At 31.2% G+C, this 19,677-nt stretch overlaps 1 protein-coding gene across 1 annotated transcript in view; it reads right to left on the bottom strand.

Moving 5' to 3' along the window:
• The window catches only part of DSCAM (DS cell adhesion molecule), an 818,605-nt gene that overhangs the window by 482,789 nt on the left and 316,139 nt on the right, over window positions 1-19,677 (bottom strand). Inside the window, exon 4 of the mRNA XM_051990574.1 lies at window positions 5,328-5,474. Coding sequence (XP_051846534.1) covers window positions 5,328-5,474 — 147 coding nt within the window. The remainder of the gene's footprint in view (window positions 1-5,327; window positions 5,475-19,677) is intronic.

The following is a 19,677-nucleotide window of genomic DNA, read 5'->3' as shown; positions in this document are numbered from 1 at the left end:
ACTTCACCTGAAGCATAAAAATTCTGCTCCTGTCTTTTACCTTTATATATATCACTCTGTTTTAATTATGTTTCTTGTAAACAACATGTTGTAGGTTTCTGGCTTTTTAATCCAGTATGCTTTCTGCTTCCTCTTTATAGGAGATTTCATCCCATTGACTTTTATGGTTAAAACTATTAATTCTGCATTTCCTGACATCTTTTTAATCCCAAATTATAATTTTTTCTTTCCCTTTCCCCTTTCCCTCCTCCCCAATATTTTACTTATGAGTACTACTTGCCTCAAGCAATTAATCCCCTTTAGCGACTGTCCCTCTTTCTTATACCTTGTCCCTACTATTTCTGTTTTCCCTTCTATTTAGCCTACCTCTTTCTTTTCCTCTTTTCCCTCCCACTTTTCTATAAGGTGAGAGAAGTTTCTCAGTAAAACCAAATATGTCTGATATTCTTTCTTTGAGCCAAATCTGATGAGAGTAAGATGCACACAATGTTCATCACGCTGCCTTCTTTCCCTCGATTATAATAGCTTTTCTTTGACTCTTCCTAAGATGTAATTTCCCTTTTACCTCCACTTTCCCCTTTTTCCCAGTACAATTTTTTTTCAACCTCTAGTTTCTTTTTTCTATTATAACAGTAAAATCAGATTATACATGTACTCTCTATGTATACTCATAACAGAAATACAGTTCTCAAGACTTCTCTTCTTTTTACCTTTTTAATGCTTCTCTTGAGTTGTATATTTGGAGGTCAATTTTTTTGTTTAGCTCTGATCTTTTCATCAGAAATAAGTGAAAAAATGCTCAGTTTAAGCAAGATGGTTTATTTTTGACTGCATTCCAAGTTCCTTTGCCTTTTGGAATATCAGATTCCAGGTCCTTTGATCCTTTAAGATGGAAGCTGCTAGGTCCCGGGTGATCCTTATTGTGGCTCCTTGGTATTTGAATTCTTTCTTTCTGGTTGCTTGTAATATTTTTTCCTGGGTCCAATAATTCTGACATTTCCCACAATATTCCTTGGACTTTATTTTTTTGGGTCTCTTTCAGGAAGTGTTTGGTTAATTCTTTCAATGGTTATTTTACCTTCTGAATCTATAACATCCAGGCTGTTCTCTTTGATGATTTTCTGAAAAAAAGTGTCTAGGCTCTTTTTTCATCATGGTTTCCAGGGAGTCAATATTCTTTAGATGGTTTCCCCTAAATCTATTTTCCAGGTTGGTTGTTTTCCCAATTAGATATTTTAGATTTTTTTTTTTTTTTGGTGTTGTTGACTGATTCTTGTTGTCTCATCGAGTTATTCATTTCTATTTGTTCGGTTCTTTGAATTTTTGTGAATTCTTCATTTACTTTTTTTACTTCTTTTTTTATTTGTCCAATTGAATTTTTAAATGAGTTGTTTTGTTCTATGGATTTTTTTTCCCATTTTGCAGATTCTGTTTTTTAAGGAGTTATTTTCTTTTTCTGTTTCACAAATTCTGTTTTTCTGGAAGTTCTTTTCTTTTTTTCATTTTATCAAATCTATCTTTTAATGAGTTATAAGCCTTTTCCAAATCCTCTTGCAAAGTTTTCATTTCCTTCCCCCATTTTTCTTCTAGTTCTCTTTTAAGATTCTTTTTAATTTCTTCTAGGAGAGTCTTATGTGATGGGGACCAGATTATATCACCTTTTTGGGGTTTCATCTGAAGGTGATCTGCTTTTAATCTCCTCAGGGTTTGAAATCTGTTCTTCTCTTTCACCATAAAAACTGTGTATGGTCAGAGTTCTCTTTGTTTTTTTACTCATTTTTTTTTTTTAAAGTTAAGGTTTGCTTTTAGAGCAAGGGAGGTTTTCCAAGTTTCCTCTACAAGCAGCAGCTTCCTCTGTAAGCAGTTGTGGCTGCATTGGGTCAGTGTTGACTCACTCCAAATGCTGGGTGGGCGTGGACAGGTCCCATGAGTTTCTGGTGTTTCAGGCTCATTATTTAGCTTTTCTGTTTGTGTTGGATGTTTTATAACTTCTCTGCTGATCTACTGGCTTGCAGCTAGAGCAGAGTAGCCAACACTGCTGTAGATTTTCCCCTGTAGATTCTCTGCCACATGGTGGAGTCCACACTGCCAGTCTGTGCTGTCTTTGCTAGGGGCTGTTCTTGGCCTGTTTGTGCTTGGCCTGCCTCCCTCCATTTCCAACTGAAATAGACCTTTTCTGATTATCTTTGAAATTATCTTCTGCTGGTAATTTGTTGCACTCACAATATTTGTGGATTCTGCCAGTCCAGAACTAATTCAGAAGCTGGATTAATCTGAGGGTTGTAAGAGAAGGTCAGAAAGAAACATGTGTCCTTGCCAACTTGGCTCTGCCCTCGGAAGTCTGCTCTCACTTATTTAGAATGTAGATGTTTGCTTCAGGTTTCCTGGTATGCACCAATGTGCTCTTTGTTAGCTGCATACCATTCTCATTCTAGTGCAACAGACCTTTCCTTCTTTCTAAGTTGTCTTAAGTTGGAGATGTTTTTAATTCTGTCATTTGGTGGGTTCTGCCACTCTAAAAATTGTTTAGAATCATTATTTAAAGGTATTTGCAGAGCTTTGTAGGTGATGTTAGGCCTTTACTCCACTATCTTTGCTCTGCCCCTCTATGTTTGTTTTAAAATACTCCTTTAAATCTACAAAAATGTACTTCTTAGAGCTATGTACTTCTTAGAGTGATCTCACCTTTTCTTTGGGTTTAAATAAGAAAAATTTCATGGCTTATATCACTTTTACTCTGACTTATTATGATATTTATTCCTGTTAAATTAAATATGTCCAAATATTCTTGCTAGTCAATATCTTTTTGAGGCATATAGTATATTAACTATACCTGACAGCTTTGTGTCATCTACAAATGAGATAAATATCATCTATGTAATTGTCCAAATAATTGATAGACATGTTAAACAGAACAAGCAAAGTACTGATACTTATAGCATTCTGTGACTATTCTGATCATTAAAGCATTTTTGACTCTAAAGAATATTATCTATGTCAAGTGTCTCCCTAGGATCCACAAGAATAGCATTACTATATGTATATATGTGTGTGTGTGTGTATGTGTTTATAAACACACACACACACACACACACACACACACACACACACACGTATACACTTTTTTACCCATAACATTAAAACTTAAAGGGATCTTAAAGCCCATTGTCATTTTATAGATGAGGCACAGAGGTGTTAAATAATTATCCAGGGTCACAAGTTAGCAAATATCTAACTAGGCTTCAAACTTAGGTTGTCCTACATCCAGGGCCAACACTGTGGCCATTATACATCTAGATCTTAGATTTCATAATTTTCCTTGTTAGTATTCCTGATACCATTTGTTCAAGACATGCCATGGTTTTGTATTAATCTTCTGCAACCAGTCCTTGTTTAATAGGGGAAAAAATCTTAATTGATTAGTGAATTCATTGTATTTCAGTCAATAGTTTATTTGGTTAGTGTGTATGTTGATCATAACAGTTACTTGATTTAGAAGATTTCCTTCAAGAGTTGCTATGGCTCATAAGAAATGTGATCAACCTAGGGACAAGTCTCTCTAACATAGCAAGACTATCCAGGGACAACAAAATCTGTGGTCAGACTCATAATTGAAATCTTCATAGCTTATTAGGATTTGCCAAAGCTTGTTTTCTACTGGCTAATTAAAAAAGTCACTTCCATACTAAATTAAGGCACCACTTTAATGGTGAAAAGGTATATCTGTATTTAAGTTAATCTCTAATATTTATATACTTATATAGAAATTCATTGTGGCAGCAGAATGCCAGTAGCAGCCAAAGTTCTGATCCTTTTTCTCCTCTGTTCCTAGTAGAAACAAATTAAAAAGTCAAATATAGAGAGCAAGAGTATAAAAATTTAAAACAACAAAAAGATGTTTGAAAGCAGTGAAATGGGAGAGATAACACATTGCCTCCAGCCTTAGGCAGGGAAGTTATGTATTAATGGAAGTAAGTCATTTTAAACAAAGAACTATGGAACAAACCTAGAAAAGGGCAGAAGAGCAGTTAATCAGTCTATAAATATGTTAGTCCTGATTATCTCTTCTTAATAATTGTAATATTTTCATAATCAAAAACTAGATAATAGAAGTTGGAATCAGTAGCAATGAATAGCATAATGTTCTTAAATTGAGGGAAGAAATTCCTGACATTCCTAAGAGTTTTGGGAGCCAGAATCGACTTGATAAAATGATCTCAAGTACTTCAGACTTAAAGAAGAATGTGAACTATCAAAAAGTTATTAGATTTTACCTTTGAAGAAAGTAACCAGTTAAATATTCAGTTGAATGGGATATAAGTCAGAATGCAAGGAGTTAGAATCAAGAGAGAGGAGAGAAAGTGGATTCATTGATGAAAGATAGCTATCTCAAGGCATTACCATGAATGTGAAAAGATGTGTAGTGATATCTAAGAAGATGGTAGGATCAAGTATTTTTTCCCTCTTAAGAATGGGAGAATGTCCTTTAGCATATAGTGTGTTATAGGAAGCAAGAAAAGTCCCAGTATATAGTGAAAAATCGGCCATGATAGAGATTCTGAAGATGAACATGGGGATATCAACACCTGTTGAGGCATTAGTCTTAGCAAAGAGAAGAGTTCCTTCTTGGTGAGACTGGAATGAATATGACCCGAAATCATGTATATTCTGATTATGTCCTTAGGCAGGGAATTTTATCTTTCCAGGCTTGTTTCCTTTTCTGTAAAATAAATAATTTAAGCTAGTTGATTTCTAAATTCCTGTCAAGTTCAGATGTTATGTAAATGCATCTTCTCAAATCAAGAACCATTTTAAGTGCCTATTATGTGCTAAGTGCTAGAACTTCCCTAACTTTTTTTTGTTCTTGTCCCTATAATATGGCCATGAGACTTAACTTGTCATTGTCTAGCACACAATTAAATTACTATGTATACCTTTAAAAAATATTTCATGTTTATATAACTTGTCTTTCCAACTAGATTGAAACTAGTTGTTGGTAAGGATTATTGTCTTAAATTTATCTCCACATCTAATATATGATTAATAGAACAGTACTGGGTACATAATAAAAATACAATAAAGCTTATTTATTAATAAATCATTTTTGAAAATAACACCATACCAGTTCTTAAAACCAAGACTTGTTTGTGTTTTTCTCCCCCAACCATCACCTTACTATATAAGTAAAAATAACCAGAACTTCTACTTCAGGCATTAAAGTGTTAAAGCATTCACATATTATTATTAGTAGTGCTGTGCTGTGTCAGCAATGAAAATAAAAGTATTAAAAATAACAGCTGTAGATTGATTACGTGTACTTCTTATACCTGATACAAAAAGTCTAGCACTGTTGCTCTGTCGTGTTTCCCCAGTGTATCTGTGCCGTGTAATACATCGGTAGTTATACAATCCATCTTCATTCTGTACATCTTTAATATACAAGGCTCCCGTGGATGTGATGAAAAATCTAGATCCTAAAGTACAAAAAAAATAATTAGCAAATTTGAAATCAAACAACCATTTAAACAAAAATATTCCCTTTGAGGAAAAATAGTACAGAGCCAGAATCAAGACTTTATACTTCTCTGAGTACCCATTTTGAACATTGTAAGTGGTAACTTCAATAAATGAAGAAACTGAATGAATAATTCACTCAACCATTTTAATTATTCAAGGCCCCTAAATGAGAAATTCAAAGGAAGTAATATGCAAAGTAGAAACATAAACTTCACAAATTGTCATAGAAATTGTTTTCTTAGTTTCTATATTTTCACTAGAGCAAAATAATTAAGTTGCACCAATATATTTCAAAACCCAAAGTTTCTATGGTCATGTTAATATAGATCACAAGATCCCACTATTTTTACTGTAAGTTTCTTTAGAGGTAATCAAGTCCAATCACCTCATATTTCATATCCAGAAACTGAAACTCAGATAAGTTAAGTAGTTTGCCTAAGTGGTTTGTCTCATTGGGATTTGAACAGAGGTCCTTTGAATCCAAATCTGTTAGACTTCTGAACTTCATTGAAAAAAAAATTATGATACTTTCAGACACAATAGAATTATTTTAAGATCACAAAAAACAAGGATACCTTGTTTTTTATTTTTTATTTTTGTGTTATAATATCAAGGAAATGTTCTTTATCACTTCAAACTAAACTGAAAGGTTATAACAAACACCCCATGCTTTTTTTCTTTTTTTTTAATTTTAATTTTAATCTTTTATATCTGGATGACTGTTGAAATGATGAAATAACAGGATTAAGAGGAATCTACATTTTTATAAGAATGACATAATTGATATAGTGCTTTGGGCACTTAATAGTCTACAAAAAAATTTAATAGAAGGGTAAAAAAAATGCATTTGGAATTAGAAGCTGTGCGTTCAAATCCTGACTCATTCCTCATATAACTTTGGATAAGTGACCTAAATAAGAGGAGAGAGCTCTTGAATTGCTTTACTTGTAAAATAGAGTTGTCATGAACTCTAAGGTTTCTTCTCATTCTAAAAATCTTATGTATCTATTCTATTATCTCATTAGGTTACTATAATTTTGCCAAATGGGTAGGGCAAGACTTATTATCCTTATTTTTAATAGAAATTTAACCTCAACAAGTCCAAGTAGTGATAAAGGCTGGAATAAGAAAAAAAAATCCTAAAACAAAACAAACAAATAAAAAATCCCTCCAAATATTCTGATTTTTAGATTTTATTACCTATTACACACCCACTGGAATAATCACAGAATTACTTTCTAGCCATATTTTTAGCATATTTTAGGATATACAAATATTCTAACAACAGGTTAATTTGTGAAAACTAACTTCATTTTTCTCCTTCATTAAAGAAAAAAAAGTGAAGTGTAGTAGAAAGAATATTTACCAATGAATTAATGAAATATTTAATTTCTCTGGGCTACCTCATTTCCCTCATCTATAAATTAAGAAAATTGGATTAGGTACTCAATAACATTACGTTGGCCTTCATATTCTATGATTATGTGTGTATCTTTCTGATTTTTCTTGGCAATAATAAGCTGGAAAAAAATTGATTTAGAATTAAGTTGTATCATACCTCCAAACATATGTTGTCTGTAGAATTTTAACTCTATTTGGAATGATTCCCTTCAGAAGTCATATATATGATATTTTGGGAAATGGCCATAATGCAAGAAAGGGATTACTAATATTTCTTGAGATTCAACAAAAATGTTCTTTAATTCAATCCAAAGGATTGTGCTATGAGTATTAAAATATGCAAAAGAGGTTATTCTTCCATTTTGATTTAGACTTTTAACAATATAAATTTATTTGCATAAATATAATGTTTTATGATTCTTAATGTTCATAATACTAAGACCCATAGTTTAAAGAACTGATGCTTTAACCAGAGAAGCTTTATAATTTTTATACATGGAAAACAAGCATAAAAATAATTTATTTTTAAAAAAACATCCTTTCACAGCATTTTTTTTTAAAAAAAGAGCTGCATGCCAAACCTTTTTAAAAACAAATTTTAAATAACACAGTAAATCTAATGTTTAAGTAAGTCATTCTCTGGAGCATAATTCCATTTAGTGCATTCCTTTTAACAATTTAAAAATAAAAACTTTTAAGTAATGTATTAACTTATGTGTCAGAGCAGCAGTTTTCTGATGCAGCTTCTCTTACCTTGATAAAACTTTCTCACCACACAGCTTCTTTTGGTCACAGCTTCCCTAGAGGCTATCCTAGTGAAACTTCCTCCCCTCACTTGACTTTTCCCATGTACCTGCACATCTAGGGCCCCATTCTTAAGGGTTGAAGAACCCTTAAATCATGTAGACTCCAAGTCTTTCAATCTTTGTGGATGCCAGAGATCACATACTCTGATGATTGACTCATCAGACATGTTTCCAGATGGAAATGCATCTTCATAGTATGTCCTTATTGTATATATTGTTATGTTTGAGAAAAATAAACCTTCTCCTTTGTTACATATCCAGTATCTCTAAAATATCTCATTTAAAAAAAAATTGAATCTGAACTAACAAAAGCTTTAAAGCCATGTCTACAACAGTTCATTAGTCTTCTGATTCTATATTATCTAGATAGTTTTGTTTGTTCCCAAAAATTCCAGCCAAAATTAATATTTTCCCATTGATTAGATGCTATTTCACATTAAATATTTCACTAGTATATTTATATATTCAAAGCTATGCAATTCATTTTTCTTTCACTATATTTTGCATAGTTCAATGTTTCTTTTAAAAATACAGATTGATGGAAAAGGATACTAAAAATGAAAGGTATGTCATTTCTATAACATTCCTGGTATGGAGTGTTGTCATTTAAATTGATAGTTGAATGTAAGCATGAAAGTATAGTGGAAAGTATTCCCTTAATTACACTTAAAAGGTGTTTTAAAATGCATGACAATGGAGTAAAATATGTATCTATTGCCCTGCTATTTTTAAATATATATTCTTCAGGCATGTGTAATTTAATTATTTTTACCTTTTTCCTATAAAATCTATTTTTAAGTCCACCTTACTTTTTAAATATAATTCCTTTCATCTGCTTTCAAGGATCTTGGGTTCCTTTTAAAATCTGTCTGCTATTAAATATTTTCTGAGGAGACAGTTAAATTTGCTCTACAAATTTTGTATTTCCATAATTTGAAAAGTTATTTTTAATTTTCAACATTTTGTAGCTATTTTAAAGTTTAAGATAAAGAGTAAGAAATAGGCTATAACAATGAGGGCAAAGCTATAAAAGCCTGGACATTCTGAGGCACATCTTCAACATACAGAAAAATTAAAATGTGTTATGTTTATTCTACTAAAAACAATTAGATGTAAAATCATCATTTCAAATGAACTACAGTAAATTTAGAGAAAATAAAAAAGATAATTGAGGAAATTATATAATGTTTAAAGGAGTTTTTGATAGTGAATCAATATCATATATGTATGTAATGTACATATATACATAATAATATCACATCTAAATGCTCTTAAAATTAAGCAATTTGAAGGAAGAAATAGTAAAAGTATAATAATATGGGATCTTATTATAACATCTTCAGATCTAGATAAATCTAACCAAAAGAAAAGCAAGACTGAAATAAAGTATCTGAGAAAAACTTTAGAGAAATTATAAATGACAGATCACGTGATTATTGATTGGAGGGAAGGTAATTTAAATGCTTCTCAGCTAAAATTGCACTTTTATTAAAAAGACTTGGGGCATAATTCCCTCACCAATACATGTGAAAAGTACAGCTTCTAAATACATTATGTCATGATCATAAAGCAGAAACATGATCTTCAATAAAGGGCTTTTAAAGAAGTAATGAAATAGTAATCAGAAATTAAATCATATAATATTTAAAATTGATAAGTGAAAGAAAAGTCAGGGAAACAATGTTTCACCAAATAAATGATAATAATGAAAACACCAAAAAATTTATGGGATGCAGCTAAAGTAGTTTTGAGATAAATCTGTATTTAAAATATTCCTCATCAAAAAAAAAAAATTAGAATCAATGAATTGGGGTGCAGTTTCAAGAAAAAAAGACGAATAACAATTCAAAAAAAAAACAAGAATTATTGGAAAATTAAAGAAGACATTAATAGAATTGGAAATCAAAGAGACTATTTGATGGATAAGGAATGCAATAGCCTTGCTGTCTTGATAAACAAATTCTCAGTAAAGAAGATGGAGATAAGAAGTGTTGGTGTACTTCTACAACTAGACTTCACAATCTGTATGAAGTTTTGGCAAATGAAATTAAAAAGGAGAGGTTAGATGGGTAGGAGGAGAATATGGAGAAAATAGTGCCACAAAAATCTAGAGATATTCAGAAGAGTGATTAAGCATATTAGGTATGCAGAGGTCAAAAGAATGTTCTGCAGTTTCAGTGACTGAACTACTGAATTCCCTTTGATTCTGGTCTTCTAACTTGGTTTATTCTAGTCTAGGTTTATATGTCAGGCTAAAGGTTAAAATTCAACCCCTACTTTGTTCTTGGGCTCACCCTCACACAATTATGGTTCTGGAATTTATTATTTGTTCCTTTCATAGGGCAAAACATAACTCACTGGTGATCACTTCTCTCCACCCAGGACTGGGTAATGGATGACAGAAGTGCCAAATAGCACCTATTCATGTTTCCAGTGCTAATACAGAGGTTCTCTGAGATGTCTTTCTGCATAGGTGTCACCCCAATGCCATGCTATTGAGATGTACTCCTCACTAACCACTACTCTAGTTTCTATAGACTTCTCTGTCTATTTTGCTAAGCTTTTGGGGGACTGGGAAAATGAATTGCTGTGACTTTTTCTTGATTTCCACAATTAGAATTTACTTTGATATAGGTTCTTTTTTGTTGTAAGGAGATTGTGGAGAAGCTAAGGGAAAAATGTTATTTCCTATTCTGCAATCTTGACTCTTCTCCCATTCTATAATTCTTCCCAAGGTCACAAATATGAATATTATTTATTCTTTTGTTCCTATATTATATTTTTTGCTATTATTTGCTATTAGGTAGCAAAACTGTAATTCAAATCCAAGCACCTTGAATTCACAACCAGAATAAGTCCTTATCCCTTATGAAATAACATGCTAATACCAAAATTTTATGTTAATGTTTTTATCAAAATTTTGTAATTTCAAAAATTATATTAACTTTATAGATTTATTCACCTTGACAGAGAAGACTGACTGATTCATAAAGAATTAAGAAATGTCAGACTGACACACATTTATGAATGACACTTAACTGTTAGTAAAAGCATATAGAATTGAACTTTCAAACACATAGTTGCCTACATGTGATATGACCAGAAATTTAATTGAATAAGAATTTGTAATAAACATATTTTCTCTAACTCATAATATATTACATTCTCATGATTTTATCACTTTGTTAACTAGCTATCTTCTCTTAAGTTGAACCATTTTTGCTATGATATCCCAGCCTTGGGGTCCTGCTAGATTATGAAGGCCTCATATGTTCCACTATTTATAGATGAGCTCTAAGCCATCTTTACAACAGCAGTCTTATACCATAAATATGAGCACCATCTAACATTGTCAATATTTCCAGTAAATATCTCTCTATCCTGGTGTATAAATATGTTTTGATCCAAGATTATTTTAAAGTTTGTATGCAAAAACTAAAATAAAAAACCATCAAAGTTATGTGACTATGTCTGAATTAAAACAAAAACAAAAACAAATACAATCTGATTTATTATGTTCAAATATCATGATATTAATGAGCAAACAATAGTATGACCTTTCTGGTATATATTTAAAATTTCCTATTAGAATATTGCTGCACTCACAAGACTGCAATTTCTGATGTATAGTCCCTTAATGAATATCATTTTTCTTGGGAAAATAATCTGTCTGATCTAATTGAAATGGATGAATATTTACAAAAATGTAAATTGCCTCGATTAACAGAAGAGGAAATAAGTTATTTAAATAGTCTCATTTTAGAAAAAGAAATGGAAAAAAAAAAACAGTAGTGAACTCTCTATGAAAAAATTTCCAGGGCCAAATGGATCCACAAGTGAATTCTACCAAACATTTAAAGAACAATTAATTCCAGTACTATGTAACTTGTTTGGGAAAATAGGTAAAAAGGAGTCCTGCCAAATTCCCTCTATGACACAAAAATGGTATTGATATTTAAACCTAGAAGAGCCAAAACAGAGGAAGAAAATTATAGACCAATCTCCATAATGCAAAAAATTTAAATAAAATATTTAGCAAAGAGATTACTGCAACTTATAAGTAAGATAATATACTATGACCAATAGGATTTATACCAGGAATGCAGGGCTGGTTCAATAACAGGAAAATTATTACTATAATTGACCATATCAAGAGCAATAGAAATCATATAATAATCTCAAAGGATGCAGAAGAAGCTTTTGACAAAATATAGCAGTGATTCCTATTAAAAACCACTAGAAATCAAAGGAACAAAGGGAGCTTTCCTTATAATAAGCAGTATCTATGTAAAACCAACAGCAAGCATTATTTATAATAAAGAAAAGCTGGACACATTCCCAATAAGATCAGGGCTGAAACAAGGATGCCCATTAACACAACTATTATTCAACATTGTACTATAAATGATGACTTTAGCTATAAGAAAAGCAAAGTAAATTAAAGGAATTAGAATAGGCAATTAGGAAACAAAATTATCACTCTTTGCAGAGGATATGATGATATACTTAAGAGAATCCTAGAAAATCGACGAAAAACCTACTGGAAACAACAGCTTTAGCAAAGTTGCAAGATATAGAATAAACCCACACAAATTATAAACATTTTGTATATTTCTGATAAAGCCCATCAACAACAAATAGAAAGAGTAATTCCGTTTAAAGTTACTGTAGACAAAATAAAATATTTGGAGGTCTACCTGCCAAGACAAACCCAAGAACTATATGAACAAAATTACAAAACATTTCTCACACAAATAAAGTCAGATCTAAACAATGGAAAAAAAATATTAATTGCTCATGGGTAGGCTGAGCTAATATAATAAAAATGACAATTCTGCCTAAATTGGTCTATTTGTTCAGTGCCATACCAATCAAACTGTCAAGATATTATTTCATAGAGCTAGAAAAAATAACAAAAATTCATCTAGAAGAACAAAAGGTCAAAATATTAAGGGAATTAATAAAAATACAAAGTATGGAGGCTTAGCAATAGCAATAGCAAACTGAAAACTATATTATAAAACTATATTATAAAAAAATTATAAAGCAGCAGTGATCAAAACCATTTTGTATTGACTAAGAAATAGATATTCAGTGCAATAGCTTATATATACATGATACAATAATCAAGGATATAGTAATATAGTATTTGATAAGCCCCCAAACTCCATCTTTTGGAGTAAGAACTCACAATTTGACAAAAATTGATAGGAAAACTGGAAAATAATATGTCAGAAACTCCATATAGACCTACATCTCATACCTTATGCCAAAATAAGGTCAAAATGAGTACCTGATTTGGGCATAAAGGGTGATACCATAAACAAATTAGGAAAGCAAGAGATACTTTACCTATCAGATCTTTGGTGAAGAGAGGAATTTATGACCAAAGAAGAACCATGTTCTCTGGTCATTTTCCCTTCTTTATGATTTCCTTGAGATGCCAGTAGTGGCACTGCTGGGTCAAAGGGTATGCATAGTTTTATAGCCCTTTGGACATAGTTCCAAATTGCACTTTAAAAAAAATGGCTGCATCATTTCACAACTTCATATTCTTTGATCATTTATCAATTGGAGAATGACTTTAATTTCTATAAATTTAGAAATGAGGACTAAGAAACACTGGCTGTAAAGAATTTTTTTTCTCAGCTTTGTACTTTCCTTTTAATCTTGTTTTTGTTGGTTTTGTTTACAAAACCTTTTTAATTTAATTCAGTCCATGTTGTAATTTTACCTTTCATAATATTCTTATAATTTGCAATTCATGTTTGGGGAATGATTTTATTCTTATAAATTTGACACAGCTCTCTATATATTTTAGAATTAAGGTATTTATCAGAAACTCTGTAAAATCTTTTTAAATCTAGTTTTTGTCAATTTTGTTTGTGCAAAATCTTTTTAATTTATTGTAATCAAAATCATCCTCCAGTTGATAAATGGTCAAAGGATATGGACAGATAATTTCCAGACAAAAAAAAAATCATTTTTCATATGAAAAAAACCTCTTAATTCCTATTGATTCAAGAAACTCAAAATAAAAGAACATGATTTATAAAGCAATGTGTATTAAAATAAATTCATTTACTAGAAAAAAATTTAAAAAGAAAAACTGTCTAGGATAAGGCATGTAGATTAATGGAAATAGGATGAAGAGGGAGGGAAAGGATGTGGGAAAGAGGATAAGGAAGAGATCCTTAGGTGAGGGGAGATAGCTTAACTAATAGGAAGGCAAGGTAGCAAGTAAAAGTAAAGGAGTCAAGAGGGATAGGAAATAAGAGAAACATATAATAATATATCATAATAAAAGAGAAAAGTAGGAAACCACACTATATGTCAGTCATATTAATCAATATTATTTATTGTTTATTAATTATTTAAAATAACCTAATAGTATAAGATTGGAATATTGTTGCAATGTAGGAATAGATGATTTGATGAAATGAGAAAAACATGAAAGTCTTGGACTTAAGAGGGAAGATGTTATCTATCTTCAGAGAAATAGAAAACAAACAAGAATGGAAATATCTTACATTGATATATATGAATGTATATGAGTATGCATGTGTATGAGTATAGATATCTATATGTATGTATATATTCATGTGTGTATATGCATATATATGTACCTGTGTATGTGTTTGTACATTCATGGAAAAGGGGGGGAAAAAAGTAAAAAGTGCACAGCAGTGAACAGAAGAAAACCTATAAGCCTTTTCTAGGCTTTCTTGAAATGAAAAAAAAAATGTATTTTGAATCTCCTCTTGCATTCTGCTGTGAACATGGATTTTTTTTTTTTTTTGGTTTCTAAATTTGTATTTACATTTTACTTAAAGAAATTAAATTTAAAATAATAATATATCTGATTTTCTGATAATTGCTAACATTTCAAATAATATAAATATGTTCCCAGGAATTCTTTGACTCTGCTTGCAGTAAGCTTTTGTGAATCAATTAGAAAATATGAAGAAAATCTTGACTCGAGTTAGAAAAAATTAACAACAATAGTTAACTACTTGAAAATTTTTCTGAATTTAATTTAATTGATTTAAGAATGTTGTCTCATCCATCAATGACACTGGTACTCAATTATTTTAAATAGTGATTCTTTTATCTAACACTCAATTATCCATAGAAATTCTGGTTGAACTTTAACATGGATATCATCTAATTCAAAGATTCTTAAGCTGGGATTCACAAAACTTTTTTTAAAAATATGTAATTGTTTTCTTGTACAACATGATAAATGTTGAAAAATATTTAGGAGAATTACACATATTTAAACTATATTGGATTTCTTGAAATGTAGGGGAAGGTGAAGGTGAAGAGGGAGGGAGAAAATTTTGGAACACAAGGCCTTTTAAGGATGAATGTTAAAAATTGTCTTTGCATGTATTTTGAAAAATAAAAAGCTATTTTTATAAAGAAAGGAAATATGTAGAAAACTATACTTCAATGTAGTTTTGTTGTTTGTTGTTTTTTACAGTATCGGGTCTTATATTTTATTCATTTAAAAAATATTCTGTTAAGAGGTCCATAATTTTCTCTAGACTGTAAGGTGCCAAAGAGAGTTAGGAAATCCTTTTCTACTGTTCTTTTTCTCTCTGTACTTTGATTTGGGAGATATACTGAGTTTATGCAATCTAGATTCTAATTGTCCTCACTCTGTCTGTTTCCTTACCACTAAAGCCTGAAACTCTTTTTCAAAGACTTTGGTACTTATAGACCATGCTAGTTCTATTAAAACAAATTTCAGACTCTATTTGTTCACCTCATGATAGAAATGGATCCATAGCTCCAACTCTTAGCAGTGTAGTTTACCTGTTTTTCTCTTTTATTTAGATCTATTTTTGTCTTAGTTATCTGAGATCAGAGTTGTCTTTTTAAAACTGCTTTTGCTCCAAAACTTTAGTTTAATGCTATATGGATACTTTCCCCCAACATGTGTTCCTTATAAATACCATATTCTTAGATTCTAATTCTAATCAAAACTATTAATCTCTTTTTTCCTGGATGAGTATACATATTGACATTCACAATTATGACTAAAGAGTTTGTATTTCTAACCGATAATCTTATATTTTTCCTCTCCTCCATCTGTAAGAGCTTTCTTTTTCTCACTAATCTGTCCCTTAATTTATTCTTCTATTTTCCTTAACCCCCTTCCTGCTTATTTTCTTGATAGGTAAAATTTAATTTAAAGTGCAATTGTATGCATGTTTATTTGTATTTTCCCCTCCATTGACCAGGATTAGATCACCATTAGACCACTCTCAGATTAGAAATTATATTTAGATGTTTCCCACTCTCATTGTCCTCTAATTGTTGTCTAGACTTCTTAGGCACCTCTTTTACATAAGAAATTTCCCCATTTTCCTTCTTCTCCACTCAATTATAGCACTGTATTCCTTTTCCTTACCCCTTATATTTTTTCTTTTGATGTCATGGGAACATAGCAGAATCATTCCTGGATCCTCCATTTAATTAGATTCTCTCTATGACCTCTAATGAGGAGGTCATGATGAGGTCGTAAAGGATTCATGTAGCATTTCCCCATATAAGATTTCAGACAGTTTAATTTTGTTTAATTCCTTATAATTGCTTATTCATACTTGCCATTTTCTATTTCTTAACTCCTCTATTTTTTATTTTTAAAAGGCTGCTTAGCTCTGTTTTGTTGTTGTTGTTGTTTTTCAAGAATGCTTAGAAATTCCTCATTTCCTTAAGGGCTCATTTTTCTCCTCTGCAGGATTATGTTCAGTTTTTCTGGATAATTTATTCTTGGCTGTGAGCCTATATCCTTTGCCTTCTGGAATATTACATTTCAAGCTTCTTCACTATTTTGTTAGCTGTTAAATTGTGTATGAACCTGACTGTGGCCCCTTAGTACTTGAATTCTTTCTTTCTAGATGCTTGCAGATTTTATTTTTTTCCTTGATTTGCAAAATCTAGGTCTTGACTATAATATTCCTAAAAGTGTCCCTTTTGGCATTTCTTTCAGGAGGTAACCATTGGATTTATTTTTCTTTTTCTACTTTGTTCTCAACGATGTCTAGGCAGTTTTATAATTTCTTGAACTCTGATATCTGGTCTCAATATTTATTCATGACTTTGAAGTTGTGCAATAATTCTTAAATTATCTCTACTTCACATTTTCCAGGAGAACTGTTGTTTTCCTTATGAGATACTTGATATTTTCTCCTACATTTTCAGGCTTTTGACTGTTTTAACATTGTTGATACCTTGTAGAGTTCATTTCTAATGTTCTTTTTTTTTCAAAGTTATTTATTTTAACATTATTTCTTAAATTTTTGAATTTTAAAATCTCTTTTCTCTTTCTCCTTTCCTGTAGAATGGAGAAACTCCAAAAAGATATGCTTGAATCGGACAACTAAGCACTTAAGGCTAATTACCTATTTGATGTGAGACAATGACTATTAGCATATTTTTGGATAAATGGTTCTTCTCACTGTTGGGTGTTGCCTGAATGTTTAAGATAATCATAGGCAAGGATTAAAGGACAGAGAAAGAAGGACCAGAGAGTCATGTGGTGGCAGGATGAGAAGAGAGGCTGGACTCAAGACTCGAGGATCCAGGAGAGTTCTTTGAAAAGCTTTGTGGCAGTTTGCCTGCCTCCTTCACTTCTCCCCCTAAGAACCAAGGACTTTAATTCATCCTGACTCTGGCTGACCCTGAAGCTTTCCAGGAAGCTAGCCATACTTCACACTTGCCTACCTATTGTTTAGATAAACAATATGATCATTAACTGCAAATGTGAAATCATGCAAAACTAAATTACATATTAAGAAAAGCAAGAAAAAGGAAAAAAAAATTAAGCTTCAATTTGCACTGAATGGTTCATCAGATCTTTCTGGAAATGGATAGCATTTTTCATCAGTCTTTTGGAACTAACTTAAGTCACTGTTTTTATTAGAGTAACTAAGTCTTCTCTCAATCAATCTCTCCAGCTCCAAATATTTTATTTTTGTTTTTCTTTTTTTTAGTTTTTAAAAATAATATATTTTTATTTATTCTTAATATATATTGCTTTATGAGTCATATCAGGAAATACCAAAATAAGAAGGAAAAACCAAAAAAGTAAATGAACATAGCATGTGTTGGTATAATCTTCATTGTTCCTTTTCTAGATGCAGATGCACTTTCTATCCAAAGTTTATTGGAATTGCTTTGGATCACTGAACCACTGAGAAGAACCAAGTCTTTCATAGCTGATCATTGCACATTCTTGTTATTACTATGTATAATGTATTCTTGGTTTGTGCTTGTTTCCCTCAGCATTAATTCATATAAATCTTTCCAGGGCTTGCTAAAGTTAACTTGTTCATATTTTTTATAGAACAATAATTTTCCATTACCTTCATATACCATAACCTATTCGGGCATTCCCTAATTGATGGGCATCTACTCATTTTCCAATTTTTTGCTATCACAAAAAGAAATACTACAAACATTTTTTGCATATAAGTGTCCTTTTCCATTCTTTATGATTTCCTTGGGATACAGACCCAATAGTAACACTGCTGGGTCAAAGGGTTTGCACAGTTTTATAGCCCTTTGGGCTTAGTTCCAAATTGTTCTCCAGAATTCTTGGATCATTTCACAACTCTAACAATGCATTAGTGTCCCAGTTTTCCCTCATCCCCTCAAACATTTATCATATTTTTCCTATCATCTTAGCCAATCTGAGAGGTCTGAAGTGGTACCTCACAGTCATTTTAATTTGCATTTCTCTAATCAATAATGATTTGGAGCATTTTTCCCCCATATGATGACAGGTGGTTTTAATTTCATCATCTGAAAATTGTCTATCCATATCCTTTGATTGATTGGGGAATGACTTGTATTCTTATAAATTTGACACAGTTCTTTATATCTTTGAGAAATGAGAGCTTTATCAGAAACACTGGCTGTGAAATTTTTTTCTTAGCTTTGTACTTCCATTTTAATCTTGTTTCTGTTGGTTTTGTTTGTGGAAAACCTTTTTAATTTAATGTAATCCAAGTTGTACATTTTACATTTCATAATGTTCCCTACTTCTTTGGTCACAAATTCCTCCCTTCTCCAAAGATCTGATAGATAAATTATCCCTTGCTCTCCTAACTTGCTTATGGTATCATGTTTTATACCTAAATCATGTACCCATGTTGACCTTATATATTGGAAATATATGTATTATGTATTATATAAATAGTATGTAGTGTATAAGATACACTTTTTTGCCAAGTTTCTGACTTTTATTTTCCAATTTTCTCAGCAATTCTTGTGAAATAGTGATTTTTTTTCCCAAAAGCTTGAGTTTGGGGGTTTATCAAATACTAGATTACTATAAGCAATCATTATTGTATTATGAGTATCTAACCTATTCCATTGATCCAGCACTATACTTCTTAGCTAGTACTAAATGGTTTTGATGACTACTGTTTTATAGAATAGTTTTAAGTCCTGTAGTGCTATGCTACCATCTTTTGTATTTTTTCGTTGATACCCTTGATATTCTTTTTTTTTAAATTGAATGTCTGTTTAATCTAGATCCAAGCATATGAAAGAACATATATCTTAATAATAGCATCTCATGATGCTGGAAAATGCAATCTTTACTTTCTCTTCTTTTCTTTTTTTTTATTATAGTTTTTTATTTACAAGATATACGCATGGGTAATTTTTCAGCATCGACAATCGCAAAACCTTTTGTTCCAATTTTCCCCCTTCTTCTTCCCACCCCCTAACCCGGATGGCAGGTTGACCAATACATGTTAAATATGTTAAAGTGTAAGTTAAATACAATATATGTATATATGTCAATACAGTTATTTTGCTGTACAAAAAGAATCAGACTTTGAAATAGTGTAAAATTTACCTGTGAAGGAAATTTTAAAAATGCAGATGGACAAAAATAGCGGGATTGAGAATTCTATGTAGTGGTTCATAGACATCT

This window comes from Antechinus flavipes, chromosome 3, assembly GCF_016432865.1.
Source record: "Antechinus flavipes isolate AdamAnt ecotype Samford, QLD, Australia chromosome 3, AdamAnt_v2, whole genome shotgun sequence".
In the NCBI taxonomy this organism is placed as follows: Eukaryota; Metazoa; Chordata; class Mammalia; order Dasyuromorphia; family Dasyuridae; genus Antechinus; species Antechinus flavipes.
The sequence above is the reverse complement of the archived record's forward strand: the minus strand, read 5'-3'. Positions and strand labels throughout refer to the sequence as shown.